The sequence below is a fragment of the Streptopelia decaocto genome (genome assembly GCF_964273445.1).
Source record: "Streptopelia decaocto genome assembly, chromosome: 3".
NCBI classification, from domain to species: domain Eukaryota; kingdom Metazoa; phylum Chordata; class Aves; order Columbiformes; family Columbidae; genus Streptopelia; species Streptopelia decaocto.
The window spans coordinates 37,668,229-37,689,031 of NC_138656.1; the positions used below are offsets into that span (position 1 = coordinate 37,668,229).

At 41.0% G+C, this 20,803-nt stretch overlaps 1 protein-coding gene across 7 annotated transcripts in view; it reads left to right on the forward strand.

Moving 5' to 3' along the window:
• LOC309437277 (protein ELYS-like) overlaps positions 1 to 20,803 on the forward strand; it is a 41,146-nt gene that overhangs the window by 718 nt on the left and 19,625 nt on the right. For 4 of the 7 annotated variants that reach the window (XM_082047480.1, XM_082047481.1, XM_082047479.1 and 1 more), the window contains exons 2-20: positions 1,702 to 1,789; positions 4,649 to 4,775; positions 6,003 to 6,256; positions 9,941 to 10,121; positions 10,890 to 11,097; positions 11,267 to 11,383; positions 12,331 to 12,415; positions 13,090 to 13,240; positions 14,209 to 14,341; positions 14,430 to 14,611; positions 15,077 to 15,138; positions 16,075 to 16,203; positions 17,253 to 17,343; positions 17,440 to 17,529; positions 17,688 to 17,828; positions 18,588 to 18,692; positions 19,231 to 19,324; positions 20,298 to 20,421; positions 20,537 to 20,593. In XM_082047480.1, the coding sequence (XP_081903606.1) occupies positions 4,655 to 4,775; positions 6,003 to 6,256; positions 9,941 to 10,121; positions 10,890 to 11,097; positions 11,267 to 11,383; positions 12,331 to 12,415; positions 13,090 to 13,240; positions 14,209 to 14,341; positions 14,430 to 14,611; positions 15,077 to 15,138; positions 16,075 to 16,203; positions 17,253 to 17,343; positions 17,440 to 17,529; positions 17,688 to 17,828; positions 18,588 to 18,692; positions 19,231 to 19,324; positions 20,298 to 20,421; positions 20,537 to 20,593 (2,325 nt within the window). In that variant the 5' untranslated portion in view covers positions 1,702 to 1,789; positions 4,649 to 4,654. Of the gene's footprint in view, positions 1 to 1,701; positions 1,790 to 4,648; positions 4,776 to 6,002; positions 6,257 to 9,940; positions 10,122 to 10,889; positions 11,098 to 11,266; positions 11,384 to 11,551; positions 11,880 to 12,330; positions 12,416 to 13,089; positions 13,241 to 14,208; positions 14,342 to 14,429; positions 14,612 to 15,076; positions 15,139 to 16,074; positions 16,204 to 17,252; positions 17,344 to 17,439; positions 17,530 to 17,687; positions 17,829 to 18,587; positions 18,693 to 19,230; positions 19,325 to 20,297; positions 20,422 to 20,536; positions 20,594 to 20,803 lie in introns of those variants that run through there. The other 3 variants (XM_082047483.1, XM_082047482.1, XM_082047485.1) reach the window with 2 other exon arrangements.

The window sequence follows — 20,803 nt, forward strand, 5'->3', positions numbered from 1 at the left end:
AGGGTCTTCCTTTGATTTCTCTCTTTTTTTTTTTTTTTTTTTTTTTTCCCCGTCCCCCGCCCTCCTCCTTTTCGGTGTCGTTTTCCAGGAGGAGGCGGGAAATTCGCTCTTTGCGTAGAGCGGCGGTCGCGGGAAGGGGCTGGGTTTAATGGGGAGAGCAGAGCTTTACAGGAATCCAGCGCGTTTTGTGGGAATATCTTGATTTTCTGCATGAAGCATGCATCACGCAGCAAAGTTGCTGACTTAAACAAAAATGCTTGATTTCTCGCTTAATAGAATGTGACTCTAGGTCTGGAGCTTCTGCCTCTGGAGAGAAGTGTGATGTCAGTCTTTCAAGTCTAATAATTGCTTCCTGATCCTGTTTGGTAAAATTATGGGCAAGGTAGGGACTTAATTCTGTTGGGAATGCTGAACCTCGTTTGGGGTGTATGGCCAAAGGTGGTATTTCATGTGCTACCTTAGGGCCATCAGTCTGGATGACGGTATTGGTCCAGGCTGGGAGCTGCGCTGTGTGTTTGGGCACACAGTCCTGTACCATGTTCTGCTGAGGACACCTCTTCGTTCCCTGACATCAGTTCATTTTCCTGCATTGATTTAGTGGGTGTGTGCTTCTTTAAGACAGTGAAAGGAACATAATGAGGCTTCTGTTAATTTTGTGTCTTCTGCCTCATAAGCTGTCAGATGTAGTTTTAGAAAAATAACATTGACAAGCCTTTGCCGGTGTGATATTGCTTTATTTGTGCAGTGGAGAGAATACTGAAGTTGATATGAGAGAGTCAGCAAACACCTGGGCCTGTTGTGTGTGTTGCACATGTTTTTGCAGTTCACCTTGTCAGGTTGCTGTTTGTAAAAGTATGTTTCAGAACTGGATATTGCAAAGCTGTCTGGGCAGCCTGCTCTAGGTGCCCAGGTGCTTGAGCAGGGGGCTTGGAGCAGGTGACCTCCAGTGATTCTGGAAGCCCTTTCTCTTAGTTGTGATGTTGTGATTCTGGATTTTGTGCTGGTAGGGGCAAGCGTTGTGGTAGCGCACCAGGGTGGTATGCTGGCAATATCTTGCTAGCTCTTGTCTCCTTCGATGAGGAAGGCTGCATTCTGTACTGAGCTGCTCAGCACCAACATCTGTCTGTCCAGGTATACTGAGCAGTGTAGAAAAGAGCGTAATCTCAGAACTGAGTTCAGGAACTTTTGCTAGCTCAGCCAAGTTAGACAGGGACTGCCACTCTTCACTGAAGGTGTAGTCAAGTTAGAGCATAGCTATAAGTGGTAGCTGGGTAAACGGGCTCTAGTGTCAGCTTCTGATCTGTGTTGGTTTGGGTTGTTTTTTCATGTAAAGGGAGATCAAATCTATGATCTGCATCAGGTACACAATCTTAGTTGTTGGGGGCTGTTGAGAGAGCTGAAATTCTTCTCACATTCTGCTGCAGATTCGTGCTGCTTGGAGAGCTTGTGGAGCATCCGCATGAGCTCTGCAAGACAGTCTGTCTGCTGCACTTGAAGGAAATAAGCCTGGTTGTAGAATTCTGATACAGACTATCTCTGTTAGGCTAGTGGCTTTTTAGACTGGAACTTGGGTTTTGGATTGAATATAGGGGTTTTGCCTAAAACATCGTGGCGATGTTTTCTGCCTAAGTGGGAAAGAAATGACCCAGTGGTACTTGCTAAATCACCTGCTAACTCACTCACTAAATGTTCTTTTTGCAGGAGTAAAACAGGGCAAAGTGGAAATTCTCTGAACCTGACTACTGAGGTACAGAAAGTGTCTTTTCCATCTGCTGCTCATCCAATGCTTGTGAGTTGCTTAGTTGCTTTTTTTTTTTTTTTGTCTGGGGAAAATGTCACTGAAGGAGTCATTAATAATAATTCAATGAATTCTATAGTTGCCATCTTTACTTGTTATTCAACAAAGGGGATACTGGTTTTCTCAAAATAACTTAGTTTTTCTCCCATTTTTTCTTCTTTGACTTCTTCCTATTCTTTGTCCCGTTTCCTCAGAAAATGTTATGTGAATAGTGTCACACAGTGTTCTCTGTTCTCTCATCACCAATTAATGTCTTCCTGAAATCACTTTAGCTTCCACATCTGGCTGAATGACAGAATGACACCTTTCAGTTGCAGCCTTTTTCATTGAGACAGTGAATCTCTAGTGCAAGAGGGAGTTAAAGTTGACTGGGTTTGTCTTGGCTGGTGTCCTTTCTAAGAGGGTTTTTTAGCTCTCTTTGCAAACTCAGGGTGTAGTTTCAGACGTGTATGAATTCCCTCTCCTTCCCAATGCATTGTCCTGCCTCCTTCCTTATACCAGCTGTGATGCTTGCTAGTTCTCTGTGCAAGAACTTGCTAACCTGGTGGAAAACTACCTATTTTTCTGGGTTAGTAGTAGAACAAAGGAGCAGATGGAGAGACGGGGGGCAGTAGCAAGGCCTCTCTTTTGGTAGCAGTGAAGTTGAGGTGTTTTGTGAAATCATATCTTGAGCTGCGACTGACCATATTTTTAGCTTTTTCTTCAGTATGGCCGTAATGTTGTTGACATTTGAAATGGATTTTCATGTACTACCATCAGTCAAAAGTGACATAGGCTACTTTGGGGGAGGGTTCATTTTTTCAATGTTTTCATGAATGGTCTGGATGATGGGGCAGAGTGTACCCTCAGCAAACTGGCTGATGATACAGGGCTGGGAAGGGTGGTGATGACATCAGGGGGTCATGCAGCCATCCAGAGGGACTTGGACAGGCTGGAGAAATGGGCTGAGAGGAACCTCATGCAGTTCAACAAGGGGAAGTGCAAAGCCCTACAGCTGGGGAGGAACAAGCCCATGCACCAGTATATGCTGGTGGCTGCCCAGCTGGCAAGCAGCTCTGCAGAACAGACCCTGGGCGTCCTGGTGGGCACCGAGTTGACCTTGCAGCAAAGGCAGCTGATGGTGTCCTGGACTGTGTGAGGAGGAGCATTGGCAGTGGGTGTAGAGTGGTGATCCTTCCTCTAACTGGCGCTGTTGAGGCCATGCTTGAAGTGCTGTGTCCAGGTCTGGGCTCCTCAGTCTTACAAGAGAGAGACGGATGTACTGGAAGGAGTTCAGTGAAGGTCTGCGGAGATGGTTAGAGGGGATTGGAGCACTTCTATGAGGAAAGGGTGGGAAAACCAGGACTCTTCAGCCTGGAGAAGAGAACATTTTTCTAAATGTTGACTCATGTGTAGTGCGGACCCTGACTTACACTTCCCATGTTTCACACGCTTGTTTTCATGCTGGCAGAAGATACTGGAGCATATTCTGAAACAGGGTGCTTGTAACTTAAAATGTAGGAGATTCCAGTGCCCAGGCTTCAGAGCATAATCTTTCTCCACAGAAGCACAACTCATACAAATTGTATTTATTTCTAAACATTTCTCTTTAATAAGCTTGTGTTGTTCCCAGTGTCTAGTCTTCAAAACTACCTCTAACCTCCTGTGCTGTAAGGAAAATAGGTTATTAGTACATGCTGGAAGAAAGAATCATAAAACTGTATTTGCAGGAAAGCATGTAGGGTAGAGTTACTGCAATAGGCTTTGTGTGCACATGTAAGTGGCTGGCTGTACTGGTTTGTAGTGTAGGGTAAGGGTTCTGTTTGATGCCCAAGTTCGTCAGCATGTGTAACACACAGGAGCAGTGAACTATGTATATTTCTTCATGCAGAAAGCAGTGCTGTTTGAACAAGAGAACTGAATCTGTCCTGTCTTCCAGAGGCTTTTTCAATAACCCAGAGAGCTTGTGAAGCATAGTTACTTAAAGTAGCCTGGATTTCCGTGTGTATGAAATATATCTTATTTAGCCTTCTATTTAGTCTTGTAAATCACTTCAACTTTTAAGGTTTTCCATAAAAGAAATATATCTTGCCATACTGAAATGTGAACTCTTTGCTGAGCACTTACAGCAGTGTGCAAACTGTCTGAAAGGCCTAGAAATTTTTGCAAAATACTCCAGAGATGTCATAAAGACAGGCAATAGGAAGGAAGGAACTGGAATAAGGAATTATGACAATTTAAATAGAGAAAAAAAATATAATTGTTTTAAAGTCCTGTGCTATATTTACACCACAAGTGAATGGAAAACAACTTTCTAATTGATGAGCTATGCATGTCTGTATAGCTTGTAGTGTGAAAAAATCAACAGTACATTTTCTGGAAGAATTTGAGAATGTGGGTAGCTAATAACTTAAGTGTTCCTTCGTGTTCAAAATAAACATTCAAAAAGTGAGCAAGACACAAATCATGTGTGAAATCTACTGGAAGATAATTGTCAATAAAGTGTAAAATCAAGAGAAAGCACAAATGGAGACTTACACCTGTTACTGAGAAGCCTTTTAAAACGTTATTTTTTTCAGCATCTTACTAACTTATGTGAGTAGAGTTGAACTCAGTGAATTGGGTTTTTTTCCTCATTACTTACCTTGTTAATACCCCTCTGTGATCTCATAGGCATGAGAAAAGCAAAGGATTCTCCTTTTACTCTGCTGTGAGATCAAAAACTGTCCTGAGTGCCATTTTTAAGAACAAGCTACAGGCGATATATCTGAGATTATTCACTGCATTCTGATGAAACTTCTGTCAATCTCGAAAATGTTTATGGCTGACATGAGTATTTCTGTTTTTGTTTTTGTTTTTTTTAATTTGCAGTGAAGAATGCGAGACCTAACGGCTCAGGTAACGAGCAGTCTGCTGCAGTTTCCAGAGGTGACTATTCAGGCACTTGGGGAAGATGAGATAACCCTGGATTCTGTGCTGTTTGGGAAATTTTCTGGAGGTGAGCATTTTCCTTTAAATTTGGTTTTGGTATAAAGTTGTTATTGCCTGGAGGTTACCTGAGGCGTAGGTTTGTAGTATCAGCTGTGTTGGGCTGGGGTTGTTAAGATGCATCAGGTTTAGAGAGAACAAAAAGGATGTTTTAATGGTTAAAAATGCTAATGTTAAAACATCAGTATGGTCGACCTTTGAAATTACAGCAACCTGCACCAATCTTGTGTTAGGGAAATAATTTACTGAAACATGCTGAGCCAGTGAGATCTCTTCCATTTTTAAATAAATAAAAGGCAGTTTTCAAAAAAGTAATAGTATTGTTTTGGGCCATATTTGTTTGTACCAGCTCAAGGTCTATGACCATCATCATAACATCACATGCAGAAATAGTTCTCCTGTGGTGTTACAGAGGCAAAACCCCCTGCATTTTCTCTTCTAGTCTGAACAAAAACAGAAGGAAGAGGGAGGATAAGAGAGGGTAAGCGCTGCAGCCATATTTCCAAAGTATTTAATAGGATGCAGATGAGTATCCAGTGAGAGTTGCTGCAAGTGGCTAAGCAGATTAGGCAGCTGACTTTCTAGGTGATCGGGAAGTAGAGCTGGGAACCTGTCTGGATGTCCAGGCTTCTGTGAAGAACAGGTGGAACCTGACAGCAAATGCAGTAATTGAGTTAATACTTCCTTGGAGTTTGAAGTGGTTCTGTGAAACACAATACGTTAAATTGTTTCTGTGATCAGCAGGTGCGAAAGGTTGAATTTACTCCTGCAGTGCCCGTGTTAAGATAATTTCTTGTTGAAGTCCAAATCCCTGCCTGAAGTAGGCACATGGCAGGTTATATTAATGAACTAGAAATGAGTTGGTTTAGATTTGTTATTTTTGAAGTGTGCTTGAAGACTCGCATTCCCATATGCATTTAGATGATTTCTAGCAAAAACAAGCCAAATATGATCTAAAGCCTGTAGATCAACACATTGTGATCTCTTTCCCAAACAATCAAAATTCTCCAGTGCAGGAATGACAAGTGCAAATGCAAAATAATAAGGTGGCTAATTTTAAGATGTATTGCTTGAGGATTTCAGTGGGTGATTTCAAATAACTGACCAAGATTTAGGTAAGTCAGTCTTCATTTTTTTGGTACTTTCATGGGAGGGAAGGGGCGGTGACAGTGGTTGTTGAGTTGTTTTCAGTCTTCTGTTGGAAATTTGCTGTAGTCAGCTCTCTTTTCTCTTACAGGGAGAAATGGCCTGGCATGGTTGGCGTGTGGCCCTCAACTGGAGGTGGTGAACTCACTGACAGGAGAGCGGCTCTCCGCGTACCGTTTCAGTGGAGTGCACGAGCAGCCGCCCATCGTTCGCGTGGTCAAGGAGTTTTCCTGGCAGAAGAGAACCGGACTCTTGGTCGGGCTGGAAGAAGCAGAGGGGAGTGTTCTTTGTCTGTACGATCTTGGAATATCACGAGTGGTTAAAGCAGTTGTTCTTCCAGGAAGGGTATGTGCTTTCTATTGCAGAACCAAAGCTTTTCTGTTGTTGAGTGCTGCATAATCTTGTTTCAGCTTTTCGCTTTGGAGCATTTTTGTAGGATGTGTTTTTTCTATGTTGCGTTAATACACGTTCACATCAGAATGTCCAGTCAAGAGGGCCTTGATGTAGAATCTTGGGGTTAATGGTACCATTATCCTTTGAGTTTACTGGCAGTAAACCAAGTTTTCTGATTTCATTGTAGAGCACATAGTTGCCTAAATCTCCACTTTCACAAAAAGACAAAGAGAAGGAAAAGAAAGCAAAGAAACCCCACCCTTCAGAATGTCTGTAACATACGTCTCTAAATGCTTGATTTCTGTCAGAAAGACTGTCTTTTAGCTATCTCAGACTTCCCTGGTTGTGCTGTAAATGGCTTGGACACGTTCCCATGATGTCATAGTCTCATTCTCTTCATGTAAACAACAAATCAGCAGAAGTTAGTAGAACGTATGTTTTTATTGCCTTAGAATCTGTAACAACTAAATACTTACTTATTACTCAGTTTTCTGTAATGTGATTAGGTTTGACTCGCTGGAATACAGGTGGAGTTTTATTTGTCATGCTACAGTGCCATTACTAGTAGAAAGCATGTGTATTGTGATAATTTCTAAAGCTATGAGTTGACTTGGTGCTCTTCTGTGTCAGTTTGCTGATCATCTTGATGAATCTTAGAATTTTAGCTGGAAAGACAAGCTGTGTGCTGACATAAGCATGTAATCAATAACTAATGTCTATGAAAAGTGACATGGCTTTGTTAAGCGCTATTACTTAATAAGTGTGCTGGGAATAGGAAAAGGAAAGATTAAGAAGCAACATGCCACATCCTGAATCTGTGTCTACAGAAGTGATTTGAAATAGACTGTAGTTATAATTATCAGTTGTATTATTAATTTTATTCTTAGTAATAGTAGGGTGTTTTACTACAGGGTGTTTCAAAAAGATGGACCTAGCTTCAAAGCAGTATGTTTTATGATGGCACCATGTTACAGTTCATGGTGGCACAAAAACACAATCTCAAGTTGCAGAGTGTAATGTCAGGGGATCTTGGAGGGCCAAGGCTGTAGTGACAAGTCTTGGGGTTCCCTACGACCTATCCAGTGTTAAGTGTGTCCATCTTTTGGAAACACCCTCTATACTCCTCAAAAATGAATGATTCAGGAGAAAATATGAAGAAGCCTTGGGGGGAAGAGCTGGCTATTGTGTGATGAAGGTTATGAATTTTGGAATAAAGCCAAAGCTTATCTGAATTTTAGCTCTTATTCCCTGAGTGCTGTTGATTACAAGTATGTTTGGTCTGTTGCTCTCATCTGACTTCCTGTCTTTTTGCTGTTAGATTAGTTAGGTCAGTATAGACAGGACATAGATCTCACTAATTGGACTGTTAATTTGTAAGTGGTGAGTGGGAGTAAGGGTAAGGAAAAACAAGTACATAAAACTTTCACTTGGCCATTGTCTGTATGTTTTATTCTGTCACTCATACGTCCAAGTAATACATTACATAATCTGTGTTTTTAATGTGCCTGCACATTTCTTTGATTTTCACACTAATTATTTTTAGAAGTAAAATGCAGAGCTGTTGTTAACATCACTTTATGCAGTTTTTGTTGTTACTATTTTAAGGCTTTAATGAGCACTTCAATGGATGGAATCTTTTCTGTGTGGGTATATGTTTGTGGACAACTAAGTAGTACAGGTTAACATGAACTTAGAGTAACTCTGGTCCAAGATGTGAAGCCATTAGTGTATTAATACAGGGTATTTGTAGTGACCGTCTGCCTGCCTTCTACTGTAAGAGTAGATGTGTAGTCATTCAGAGAGTAAATGAAGGAGTTAAAAATACCAAACTTACAAGCTTAGAAAGAATTTTGCCTTTTTTTTTTTGTGGGATCCTGCCTCTACTTGCCCTCTGGATATACTTGTGAAATGCAGCAGAAAAGGTGAAGTGTTGATGCAGTATTATTTGAATTGGATTCTAGTAAAAGCAAATCTGAACAAAACCCATTAATGAAATTAAATTGGTTTATAATAGTTGTATGTTTCAGAATTCTTGAATGGTATTTTCACAAATATTCCTGGTTTGTATGAGGCAGAAGGGCAGCATTCAGATTCAGTGAGCTGAGAAAAGTTTTCTTTGTTCATTCCCAGAATGAGCTGGCACTAGTCTAAGAGAATATGAAAAGCCAGTGCATAGTGCAGTGGAAAAATAGGCAGTTGCAGGAGCTTCTATGGGGAAAATGGAAGTGTTAAAACTGGGAAACATTTGGACAACAAAAAAAATCTCAGAGGACAAAGTTAGAAGCAACACTTGAACTTTGGCTGATTCTGCAGCAAGATATGTACAGTTGTTCTGTTTTCCTCATAAGGGTCATCAAGACTTGGCAGAGAGAGAATTTGAATAATCAAAATGCTTTTGATAGCCCTTTGAGTAGCAGAGAAGATTGGAATTTTTATTCCATTTATAGGAAGACTGGAAAAGAATGTTGTCTAAATTACTGTAGGTTCTTTAAAGATTAGAATTCTCGTGAGCAAGATGAAAGGTAAATTCTGTAGTGGATTGCCAGGCAGCGTAGTCATAGCAAGTGCTTGATGAGGGAGAGAGAAACCTTTGGGACCTAGGGACTTGGTTATTTTTGCCCACCTCTGTGGGTAAAATAAAAAAAAAAAAAAAGAAAGAAGTGGATCCCCTTATGATGCTCACTTATTTGTTCTATTTTCCTGTAAAAGTTTGTTGCTCGTGTAAAGCTTCCTGTCTTCATTGTGTTGCCTTTTGTAAGGAGGCTGAACGATGGCCCATGTTGTTTTGTTATCTGGCTGTAGTGCAGGAATGTCCGCGTGCTGTGTCCCTGCCCCGGCAGTCAGTGCTGTCCTGGGCTGTGCTGCAGCGTGTGCGGAAGGGTCTGGCTGCACCTTGCGATCCAGTTGCACAGGGGCTGCTCCATGTGTGAGAGAGCCAGGTGCGCTTTTCCTCAGCTGGAGTTGGCTTTTGATCTAACAAGCTGCTGTTCCTTTTGCTGTTGTTTTAGGCTGGCTTTTGAAATCCTTGTTAACATTGATTAAGGTGCTGGTGTGCATTAAAAGTTGTTTGTTTGTTTTTTAATATCCAGTATCTCCCTTGGTCACTTTCTAAAGATGTTTAATTCCCATGGAAGTGGTTTGTCCACCATGCAGCTTGAGCACTGCCTGGTTTGACTTGCAGCCAGGATTGATCGTGATACCTGTTTGGCAGAGAAGGCACAGACTGATGGGCTGTGAGCAGTGGGAGAGCTGGATTTAGTTTTGTCCTTCTTTCTGAAGTCCCTTCCATAGGATGAAGTTTCCTGCCAATAACAGACTTTGTTTATTTTCTTAGGGTTAGTTATTCCTAAGTAGGAAATGGAACTTGGTAAGCTGTAATAGTAGAATGCACCATTTACACTGCAATTGAGTTCAAAAACTGTAGGAAATCTAGAAAATGGAAGGCAGTAACAGATTTTTGAACAGGTCACACCTTGTTTTTTCTTGATATGATTGGAAACAATGTTTTGGTTTTGAGTCTTATGCTCTGTGTTTACTTTCTTGTTTCTGATGTGCTAGTTCTGGCTTCACTTGTGAGTGATTTCTGTTTAGCCTGTCAAACAGCTTAAGCATTATTAACTTGTGGGTTTCCTGTAGGTAACTGCTATAGAGCCCATAACTAATCATGGAGGAGCCAGTGTGAGCACTCAGCACCTGCACCAGGGTCTGCGCTGGCTCTTTGGAGTGGCTGCAGTGGCTACAGATGTGGGTCATCTCCTCCTGGTTGACCTTTGTTTGGATGATTTGTCTTGCAGTCAGAATGAAATAGAAGCATCAGGTAAGCTTGTGGTTTTCCACCTAGAATTTAAAAGTAAGAAAGCTGCTGTCTTTTAAATGACCAATATGCATGCCACATTGAAGATACTGGTGTGCAGACATTTATGTCAAGTGATTACAGGTGGCAGTTGACCTTGTATAGTCCTGACCTCTGCCTCAAACTGTGAGTGGCTTAGTACTCCTTCTAATGTCCTAAATGCCCATTTCCCACCAAGTTCCCTGTGTTACTCTGATTCTTGCCAGCCAGGTGTAGGAATTTGACCACCTGAGTCAGTTCAGCTGCCTGGGAGGAAATTTTGTCAGGGTTGCCCTATTTCTTGAGAATGTTCTGCTGCTGCTGTTAGTGGCCTTCAGACAAATTTTAGGCTTGTTTTTTAAAATCAACACAACGTGTCAAAAACAGCGCATTTGGCTGAATAAAATCTCTAATTTGTTTACTCAGACTGCATCCACTGATTCAGCTGTTCCATCAGTGCTTCCGGAGTTGAGGTCACTTCAAATAGCTCCATCATGAGGCCCATACTCTTACTTTACAGAGTCCTAGAAGAATTTATCTGTGAAAGTTACACTGTCACTTGGTTTTGAAGTGCGAGTGAGAACATCTGTCTGCTCTGGGTTTTCTTCTGTTCTTTGAATACAAGCAAAATGGACATACCCATTTACACAACACTTTTTTGGCTATTTCACCTGGGATGGTAGAATCAGATTATACATCTTGTCACCTAAATGGCATAACACATTGATTTATTACCTGGTTTTGTGTGTGTAGATCTAGAAGTTGTCACAAGAATTCCTGCTGAAGTTCCACAAAGGAGAGAAACTGTGACCAGAGAAGGGAGACATCTGTCCTTTCAATTACAAAATCCTTCAGGAACAGCAATACCAACCCTGTGCTACATAAGCAGAAGCAATCAGCTGGCTGTGGGTTTTTCAGATGGCTACCTGTCCCTCTGGAATATGAAAACTTTGAAGAGGGAGTAAGTAGGCCTTGACACTTGGCCATGCCTGGAAGGGCAGGGTTCTCAATTTTTCTGAAAGAAGTATATTAACTTTTTCAGGGCCTGAAATTTTGCATATAATCTTGGAATATTTAGAAATAGTCCCTTCCCTGACCTTTTTTTGTTTTGTTTAAAAAAATACTTGTAGGTACCATTCCCAGCTTGAAGGAGGAAGGATTCCTGTCTATGCCATTACTTTTCAAGAGCCCGAGAATGATCCTCGGAATTGTTGCTACTTGTGGGCTGTTCAGTCTACACAAGAAAGGTGAATAAAAACTTACTATAAGCCACTGATGTATTTTACTTTCTGTTTGTTCACATGCAGTTAGGACATGTATATTTGTTTTGTTAATTTAGCAGTGGAGGATATTTTCTCAGGTACCGAAGTTGTTAAGCTTACAGTGCGGTTTTTACAGGGTTGAACAGACGTGAAGAAGGACCTACTTGTTCCTACCTTCTGAAAGAGGGCAAAGCAACAGAGGCTTTATATTTTTGCCTACATGAATTCCTTTGTTTCTTGATGACTGCTTCACCATTGTATTGAAAATACCATGAAAAGTATTTGAGGCTGCAGATCTAGGACAGTAAAGGCACTGATAAAGAGCCCTCTGACCCTAAAGAAGGGTGATGACAGTGTTGCTGATTCCCTGGTGCCAACTTCAGCAGCCTTTGGAGCCTTCATGTTCAGTTCCCCTGGCAGAAAGGAATCCCTGTTCAGCAGAAAAGTCAAGGTTTTCCTGCTGGACTCAAGAATCAAACCAGTATGTGGAAGGGTGCAGTGTGTGCAAGACAGGGACTGGAACTTTGTTGGGAAGGGAAGGGGAGAAAGACCTCTCTCTTTGAGCATCAGCAAGTTGTTTAATCAGCTCAGCTGTTCACAAAGTGGCAATTGTTTTAAGTTTGACTTTACAGCAGTTTTGATTGAGAGCAGCTGTTCACTGTGAAGAACTATTTCCAACAATGTTTAGGCCATACAAGGTGTTAAAGCTTTCAAATGGTATGGGTAGCATTTGCCCCTGAAGCTGTTAGTGTCACATCACCTCCTTTTTGGTTTAATGGCTAAATGTGACCAATTATCATGTTTTGGGAAGTGGTGTTATCCTTTTCAGCAAGAGCATGCCATTAAGAAACTTCAGTCAAGATCTAATAAAATGAGAATGAGGACTATAAAGCAGCTTTGCACTCAAATTTCATAATTGCTTCTTTTTTCAGTGAAGGCGATGTTGTGAGTTTGCATCTGTTACAGTTGGCATTTGGTGACAGAAAGCGCTTGGCATCAGGACAAGTCCTGTATGAGGTAAGACGTGCATGTATGTGGAAAGAAGAAAAAGGTCATTTTTCTCTGAGTATCAGTTAAGGTGACAGGGGTCATATTTACCATCCAAATTCAGAGATGAGAAAAAAATAATCTTTTGCCAAATCTTCTTGGGCATGGCCTTTGTGCACACTTTTTGGAAACAAGTTGTACAACTTTATGCTGCAGAATTTTGTGTTTGAGCTAGATTCAGGATGTTCTGCACATGGATGTCCTCTCGTTATGTGCAATTTTCTTAGCTGCTGCAATGCCATGGCTACTCCAGCTTCATCTGGTTTGTAATGAAGGCATGAAACAAAGAGCTTTGCCTCCATATGCATCACAATATCTCCTTGGAGATATGTATTTAGCTTTGTAAAGAAACCTTGATGTTGCAAGGAATTCTGCAGCACATGTTTAGAACTGGATGATGTCAGGGAAATGCTAAATTTGGAAAACATGCAAAGCCTTTACAGCCCAGCTTACCCATTACGATTTCATGCCTCATTCTCTTGCGTGTCAGATGTAGTTTCTATTTGCCATTGGAAAGAAGCTCACAGGAAAAATACATATATAGCATGCATATGATATTGGATATACACATTCTTTCATATTTAGGTATAATGTACGTTTTATGTCAAAAGGATCTTTTCTCTCTTCTTTTATTTTTTAACCAGGGTCTGGAATACTGTGACGAAAGGTACAGTTTAGATGTCACGGGTGGAATCTTTCCCTTGAGAGGGCAGACCACCAATACCAGATTACTCAGCTGTCAGACTGTAGAAAAATTTCGCAACCATGTTGACAGAGAGGACAGCATTAATGAAGGTTTGTTCTGATGCCTGTGTCTGGTTATTCTAAAAGAAATGGGTTTGAAATCTAAGCAGTGAATGCTGTTCTGTATCCACTGCCTGAAAGTCTTATCCATTGAGTGCACCCTCGGATGACACCGAGTTGGGCAGGTGTCTTGATCTGCTTGGGGGTAGGATGGCCATACAGAAGGATCTGGACCAGCTGGCTTGATGGACTGGGTCCAATTGTATGAGGTTTAACAAGGCCCAGCGCCAGGTCCCGCATTTGAGTCAGAACAACCCCAGGCAGCGCTACAGGCTCAGGGAAGAGTGGTTGTAAAGTTGCCCCATGGGAAAGGGCCTGGGGGTGTTGACAGTCAGCTGCATATGAGCCAGCAGTGTGCCCAGGTAGCCAAAAGGCCAACAGCATCTTGGCTTGTGTCAGAAACAGTGTGGCCAGCAGGACTAGGGAAGGGACCGTCCACCTGTACTTGGCCATGGTGAAGCCGCACTTCAAATGCTGTGTTCAGTTTTGGGCCCCTCACTACAGGAAGGACATTGAGGTGCTTGAGTGTGTCCGAAGAAGAGCAATGAAGCTGGCTGTCAGGCATTGGAACAAGCTGCCCAGGGTAGTGGTGGAGTCACCGTCCCTGGAGGTGTTTAAAAGATGTGTAGATATGGCGCTTAGGGACATGGTTTAGTGGTGGACTTGGCAGTGTCAGGTTTACAGTTGGGCTCAATAATCAAGGGGTCTTTTTCAACCTAAATGATTCTATGAAACTGCAATCCACCTGTCCATTTTTCCTCTCTGATAAGTCTTTACACCTGGAAGTTCTTATCACAGCGATGTTTGTTATTTTGTGGATTTTTTTAATTGTTCTTAGTAAAGGTTATGTTTCTTGAGGGATATACCAGAACTCAGCCAAAACAGAAAGTGATGTTTTAACAATACCAGGTATGTGATATTTTTGCTACAAATAAGAAACAATGTCTTGTCTTCTACAGCAATCTCTCCTGACACCAGTGTATCGATCTTCAGTTGGCAAGTGAATACCTATGGTCAGGGAAAACCATCTACTTATTTGGGTGTGTTTGACATCAATCGCTGGTATCATGCTCAAATGCCAGATTCACTAAGGTAGATTTTTGATAAGGTTGTTTTCAATATCTGTGCAAATAATGCATTTGACAGTCAGCATTTAGCCCATGGTCTTTTTTTCTTTAAGGCCAGAAGAATTCCTTGTTGATTGCCCCTATTTTGCATTGTGGTCACTGGATGCTGTAGTAAGCATGACTTCTCCAAACCTCATTTTGGATATTCTGGTACATGAGCGGAGTCTGAGTCGGGGGGTTCCTCCTTCTTATCCACCACCTGAGCAGTTTTTTAATCCAAGCACCTATAATTTTGGTGAGTATTTCACTGCTTTTAGTAGTGATGAGCTAAGCTGATGTCAAATGCCACTTATTTGTTTTCCTGTTCCTTGCTTGTCACTCAAAAACAAAGCCAAAAAATCCCAACCCCCTAAAAACCCAACTCAGATTACATTGTACAAATGAGGTATTTAATATAGTGAAACATAGCTGAGAGTCTGCTGCGTTTTGGGTTTTGTGCTTTTGTATTGTAGCCTGTGCAGGGATGATATTTATCAAATGAAAGGACTTTGAACTGAAGCTCTAAGCACAGCACCCCAACAGGAGTAGAGAGAGAATTTCTACACACAGTAATGATTTTTTTAGAAGTTTGTAAGTGGTCTGATGAAGGAAATAGCTACTTAGTTCTATATTTTCAGATACTGCTGTTTAAAACATGTGAGCTGGTCAGAACAGAACTGTGAGAGTACAGAATGTTGTCAAATCTTTGTTGTTTCTGCAGATGGTACGTGCTTGCTGAACTCCGGAGTTGTTCACATGACTTGCACTGGCGTCCAGAAGGAGGTGATCTTTTGCTGCATCTTTCTTGAGAATGTCAAGAGATGTACCTGTTCTAAGTTTTCTGTTGCACTGCTCTCAGTGCAGTAGTTCATGCTCGTCCTGCCCAGCCACTCACATAATTGCAATCGTATCCTGCCAGTTTTGTGCAGTTGGTGATGTTTGAGGTCCACACTTGGGACTGCAGAAGTACCCTTGTCTGCTGTTGAAGCACAACCAGGGATTGAAGGTCTAGAAAGGAATACAGCATTGCGCTAGGAGCAAGAACAAAAACGTTGTGGAAGTTAGGGAAAGCTGTTCCTTCTTTATTACCCATCAGTCAAACTGCCTGCATGATCTTGAGTTAGGGTTTTGATCTCTGATTCACTTGAAAAGGCAGGACAGAATGGAGAAAATGAAAAATTATTTGAGTGTTTGAGAAGAAATTAATTTTTTTTCTCGCAAATTGACTGAATTATAACTTCCTAGGCACTGCACAGATTGTGACAAATAATTTTGAATTAAGTTTCAGCTCACTAAATATTTCCAGCATAAATGAGCTTCTCCACAAACAGGCATAGCAAGGGTCTTCCAAAGTGTGGTTTAAAGCTGTGTGTTAGTTTTAGTTTGTATAGAATGTCTTTTGTGTCGGTGCTGAAGGAAAAAGAACAGCCTGTGTATTGACAGGAAAGTTAGACAATCTTTAATTAAGTATTGCAAGGGATGACCTTTTGTTTTACAGGAGTTTCTTTTTTTAAACTGTAACTGTTGGTTTAGTTGCCGTCTTTAAGACTCTCCATAGTCCTGCGTACTTGGATTTCTAACCTACAGCATCCTTCTGATGCAAGCTTTCTGGCAGTTTAAGTGAACGTTTATATTATTATTTCTCTTTGTGGTTATCCAGAACCTTAGTGATTGGATAAGAATGCTGTCTAAATCTGTGGGTTTTGATTGATGTTTCAGACCTTGAATTTTTTAAAGAGATCTGGTCCTTCAATAAGTGAAGCCATTCACGAGAGCTACAATAGGTGTCTTGTAGCTGGCCTGCTGTCTCCAAGACTAGTTGATGTCCAGCCATCCAGCTTGAGTCAGGTGAGTGCATATCAGGGAATCCAGGTCAAATGCATCTAGCTTGTCTGGCAGGGCATTAGAGGCTACAAGACAAGATCATCTGATTTTCATATTATTTGGAAGTTGCATGGAAATAGAGATCACTGATTTGATTTAGCAAAAGTGAATGTTCTTAGATCCAAACAACTGAGCTTGACAGGGACTAGGCCTCTTAGATATGTCTTGAGAGACCCATCTGCTGATACTGTGCGAGTCGTACAGTGGAGCAATGAGTAGGAAAGGGAGAGCAGTCTCCCCAGTGCCCTCATCTTCCTGTCTACTGGATTCTTCACCAGATTTGTGGAAGTGTGTTAGGGCAGATGACGCTTCTACCCAGTGTGGCAGCTAAAAGAAATCTCTTGGCAAGTTGATTGAGCCCACTGCCTGATGTAGGCTCTTACACTCAAATCAGGTGTTTTGATGTGAGCTGCAGTTGCTGAATTGTGACTATATCATTCAGAGTCTTGTTCTGCATTTGAGCAGACAGTACTTGAACAGCCTAGAATTTAAACTTATTAGAATTTATATGTTTCACTTGTGTCATTTTAGAAAATTACTACTTAATGTTTTGTGCGTCAGACCTGCTTCATGTCTTCATAGTCTAGAAAGCTCCTTGACCTTAGTGCCCCTGTTTCCATGCAAGCATGGCAGATTTGTATTTGATCTGTCCCCTTTGTCCATTTCTGGTGACAAACTCATATCCACATAATGCCTCTTGGGTATTACCAGAGGACGTTACTGAAGTTATTAGAGGGAACTCAGCAAGTTGAGACTGTGATGCAGAGACATGCGAATAAAGATTTGAAGTAGCTTTCAGTGAGCTGAAATATCAGAGGAAAAGTTCCGCGTGTTGCTCAGACCAGTGCGCAGTCCAGCCTGTGGCTAAATGAAGAAGACTGTGGGATTAGTTGCATGTGTACTATCTGACTTTGAGATGTCTGAATGAGTATGCAGTCAGAAACAAACACCGCTGATGGTTCAGATATTGCAAGTATGTAAGATTCTCATTTTATTTTGTCTGTTCTGTTTAGGAGGAGCAGTTAGAAGCGATATTGTCAGCTGCTGTCCAGACAGGTTCCTTAGAACTTCTGACTGGATGCATTAAACATTGGACATCAGAAGGTAACACTTCTTACATAGCTTTTATGTGATAGATTTTTTTTTTTTTTTTGGTTTGAAATGGTCAATTCATTTCTTCTTTGTTTTCTTTCTTTAAAGAGCAGCCAAGTTCTGCTGCTAACTTACGGTTTGTTCTGCAGTGGACATGGAACAAAGTGATCTATACAAAAGCTGAATTTGACCAAATATGTGAGTATTCGTGTAGTCATTCTGCACATATAAAGTCATTCTAACCGAGCTTATTCAGTAATCTGCCAGTATACGATATTGCTTACAGTTCTTTAAGGGTACTTTGAAACTCTGTAATTGCTCTATAGGTTAATGAGCTAATATTTATTTTTGTACAGGTGTTCCGCTGTTTGATGGCTCTTGCAACTTCATTGACCCACAGGCATTACAGGCTCTTCAGCACTGCCAGTTGCTTTTGAGCAACCTTAGCACAGTCTTAAACTGTTTTCTAACGGAAGCACAAGAGCTTACTGAAAAAGGTTTGTAATAATATGTCTACATCTTTGGTATGCCTGGATTTGGAATTATGCTTGGGTTGTAACTGTGAAAACATGAGCTTTTGTTGGTTTTGATGACTGGAAGGCAGCCACATTCAGCTGGGAGAGAGAAGGGGCTCAAGGCTGAGAAGCTGAGACTATCCTTTAATATGCATTGAGTTCAGGGAAACAGGTTGTTGTGGAGTTCCTGCAAGTGGGTCAGGGAGGCTACATTCAGCAAGAAGCTGTGTAACCAGCTGGACTGAAATTACAGCAATTGAATGTGGTAAAGCTGAAAATTGTTCTTTTTAATTCTTAGCTAGCAGTTTACAAGTGCATGCAAATATTGTATTGCAAATTACTAAAACCAGGAATCATAAATGAATAACTTGTCAAGTAAATTACATTAGTTTCTATAGCTTTTTATATTGCCATATTGAGGGAAACTAAAGAATATCTGTTTGCTGTAGTAAAAACCTCTGCTACATGAAAAACAGTTGTCTTATTCATGAGGGTATTTAAGATTTCAGGCTGTTTTTATTATTCTTATTTGAACCTTTAGTGAATCTAGTTCTTTGTATAGTTTGCTTTTTGGTGGTGACTGTGTTCTTTTTTCTTCAACTGAGAAGGTGATAACAGAGTGAAAAATGCCAAGACAAAGTTTTCTGTCATGTTAATTCAAGACTTTCTATTTAATCTGATGGAGTTTTGTAAAAACAAAAGGAATTGCGTAACACAAATCATCTTATGCCTTTTTTTCAGGTTTTGCAGACTTGACGAACAAGCACATGGTCACCAGCCTCATTTCCTTGTACGCACAAGTGGTCGCCTGGTTTTGTCGATCCAGTCTCCTTCCAGAGGGTTTAGGTAAGCGTCAGCTCTCATACATTGATAACAGTACAACATCCAGTACGTGATTTGTATGAACACAAGCTTAGCTGTGCTTTTGTAAACGTTTTGCTGTGAACAAGTCACATTTTTCAGTGTCAGTGCATGCTGAAGGTCTGCTGGTGAAATTGAGAGGTAACTGTTTTTTCAAGTAGTTAGTGTAGAATACTGCAAGCAGTTTTTTTTCCTGGATGTTTTTAGAAAGAGCAATAAGCCTCTGTCTTCAAGGAGTTGCTCTTGTGAACAGCTTTTTTTAAATGATGAACTTACACTTGCACTGTGTGTTTGGAACGCTACGACGACTGTAAACTTGAAATGGCACTTGAGAAGAAATTGAGTCTCATGTCTCACATCTCTTGGGGCAAAGGCAGAAACAGAATTGGCTTCTTTTGAAGTTGGAGGCTTGCCTGCGTTTCTTGATGCTTAGATTGTACGAGTGTCTGTCTTTTTAGTAAAATATTTTGGTTTAAACATAGGATATTACATCTATAACTTGCTTTTACCTTCTTGCCTGTAGATGATGATATGCATTTGTCTAGACCTTTCTACAATTATCCTCTGATTCAGAACTACTATACTGCTCATCGACAGAAACTTGAACGTTTATCACGGTAAGGATTACAGGAAAACTCTAGAAAACTTCCGCTGCAAATTCAGAAGAAGTGAATGGCGTTCATATCCACAGTTGTATTGGCTGCGTTTAATGCCTTTGCAGGCAATCCTCTTCAGTGATGCGCATGCTCTGTTGAACACAGAGGTCACTTTCCTGCGTTAAAGTGTGTGTATGTACCTCTGCTTATACCATTTGTTGGCGTGACAGTTGCACACACGCCGATAAGGTCCAGAGCTCTCAAGAGGACAGCTGATGGCTTTTATAGCCTTTTGTACCCCACTGTGTTTGCCTAAATCTCCTACTCACAAGTACATTTGTGTAATTGAATAACATAGTCCGAATTCCATGTAGGTGGCACACCTCGCCCTGTCTTGGCTATTGGATCAAAGTCACTTGCTCATCTAAACTCTTTCCTGGACTGGTTTACTAACATGCAGCTGATATGTCTTGGATTAGATGACAATAGATTTTTCTTTGCAAATGATACTGAAAAGTAGGGGAAGACCTAAAGAAGCTTAGGCTATGGCACTGCGAAGGAGATGCTGCAATATGAGTTAACGTAGAAGCTGCAGTGTATTCGGTGTTGACTTTAAAGTTCATCCTGCATAGCTGCTCAACTTAGATACAGGGTCAAGCTCCTTAGAAGCATTACAACATCTAGTCCTCTAGTGTGCTCCTTCTGCTTTTTCTCATCAGGAAATTAAGGGGTAGCATCACAGTCAGCAGAAGATGATGATGGGCTTTTGGAGACTGTGATTTTTTAGAAGTTCAGCTGTCCCTAATTGAAATGGCATGTGTATAGACACATAAATGCTGCTGCATTTCAAGTCATCATCATGTTTTTGTATTTTTGTTACTTTCTTGGACTCATGCGAGCTTGTTTTTTGGTGCTGTCTGGAAGAAACATGTTACATGGAAAGGCTGGAATTAGTGTTTCACTCTGTCCAAATTCTTGGTACCTTTTATTGCAGAGGAAAATGGGATTCTGACTGCTTGATGATCGATGGACTGGTTTCCCAGTTAGGAGACCAAGTTGAGAGATTGTGGCAGAGAGATGAAGGAGGAACTGGGAAATATCCACCTGCTAGTTTACATGTGAGTGTTCTGCTCTCTGGAAACAACAATAAACAACAACCAGCCCCTCCAAACCCCACCCAAAAGCCAACAATTTAGGAAATACAGGAGGTTTTAAAAAACTTTTTCATTTCAGGCACTGCTGGATGTCTATTTGCTAGAAGGCGTTGAAGAAAGCTACAAACATGCAATTGTATCCTTTCTAATTATTTTTATTACACCTTCAGTACAGCCACATAAATATTCTTACATGTTTGTCACCTGTGTGTCTAATACCATTTTTAGTTAATGCTTCAAACACAATGCAAGTGAAAACGTTTAGTTCAGAATGAAATCATAGACTGGAGCATTGGTTCAGGTCTTTGTACTGTGTAATTTTTATGATTTTTAAATTTTTTTTTTG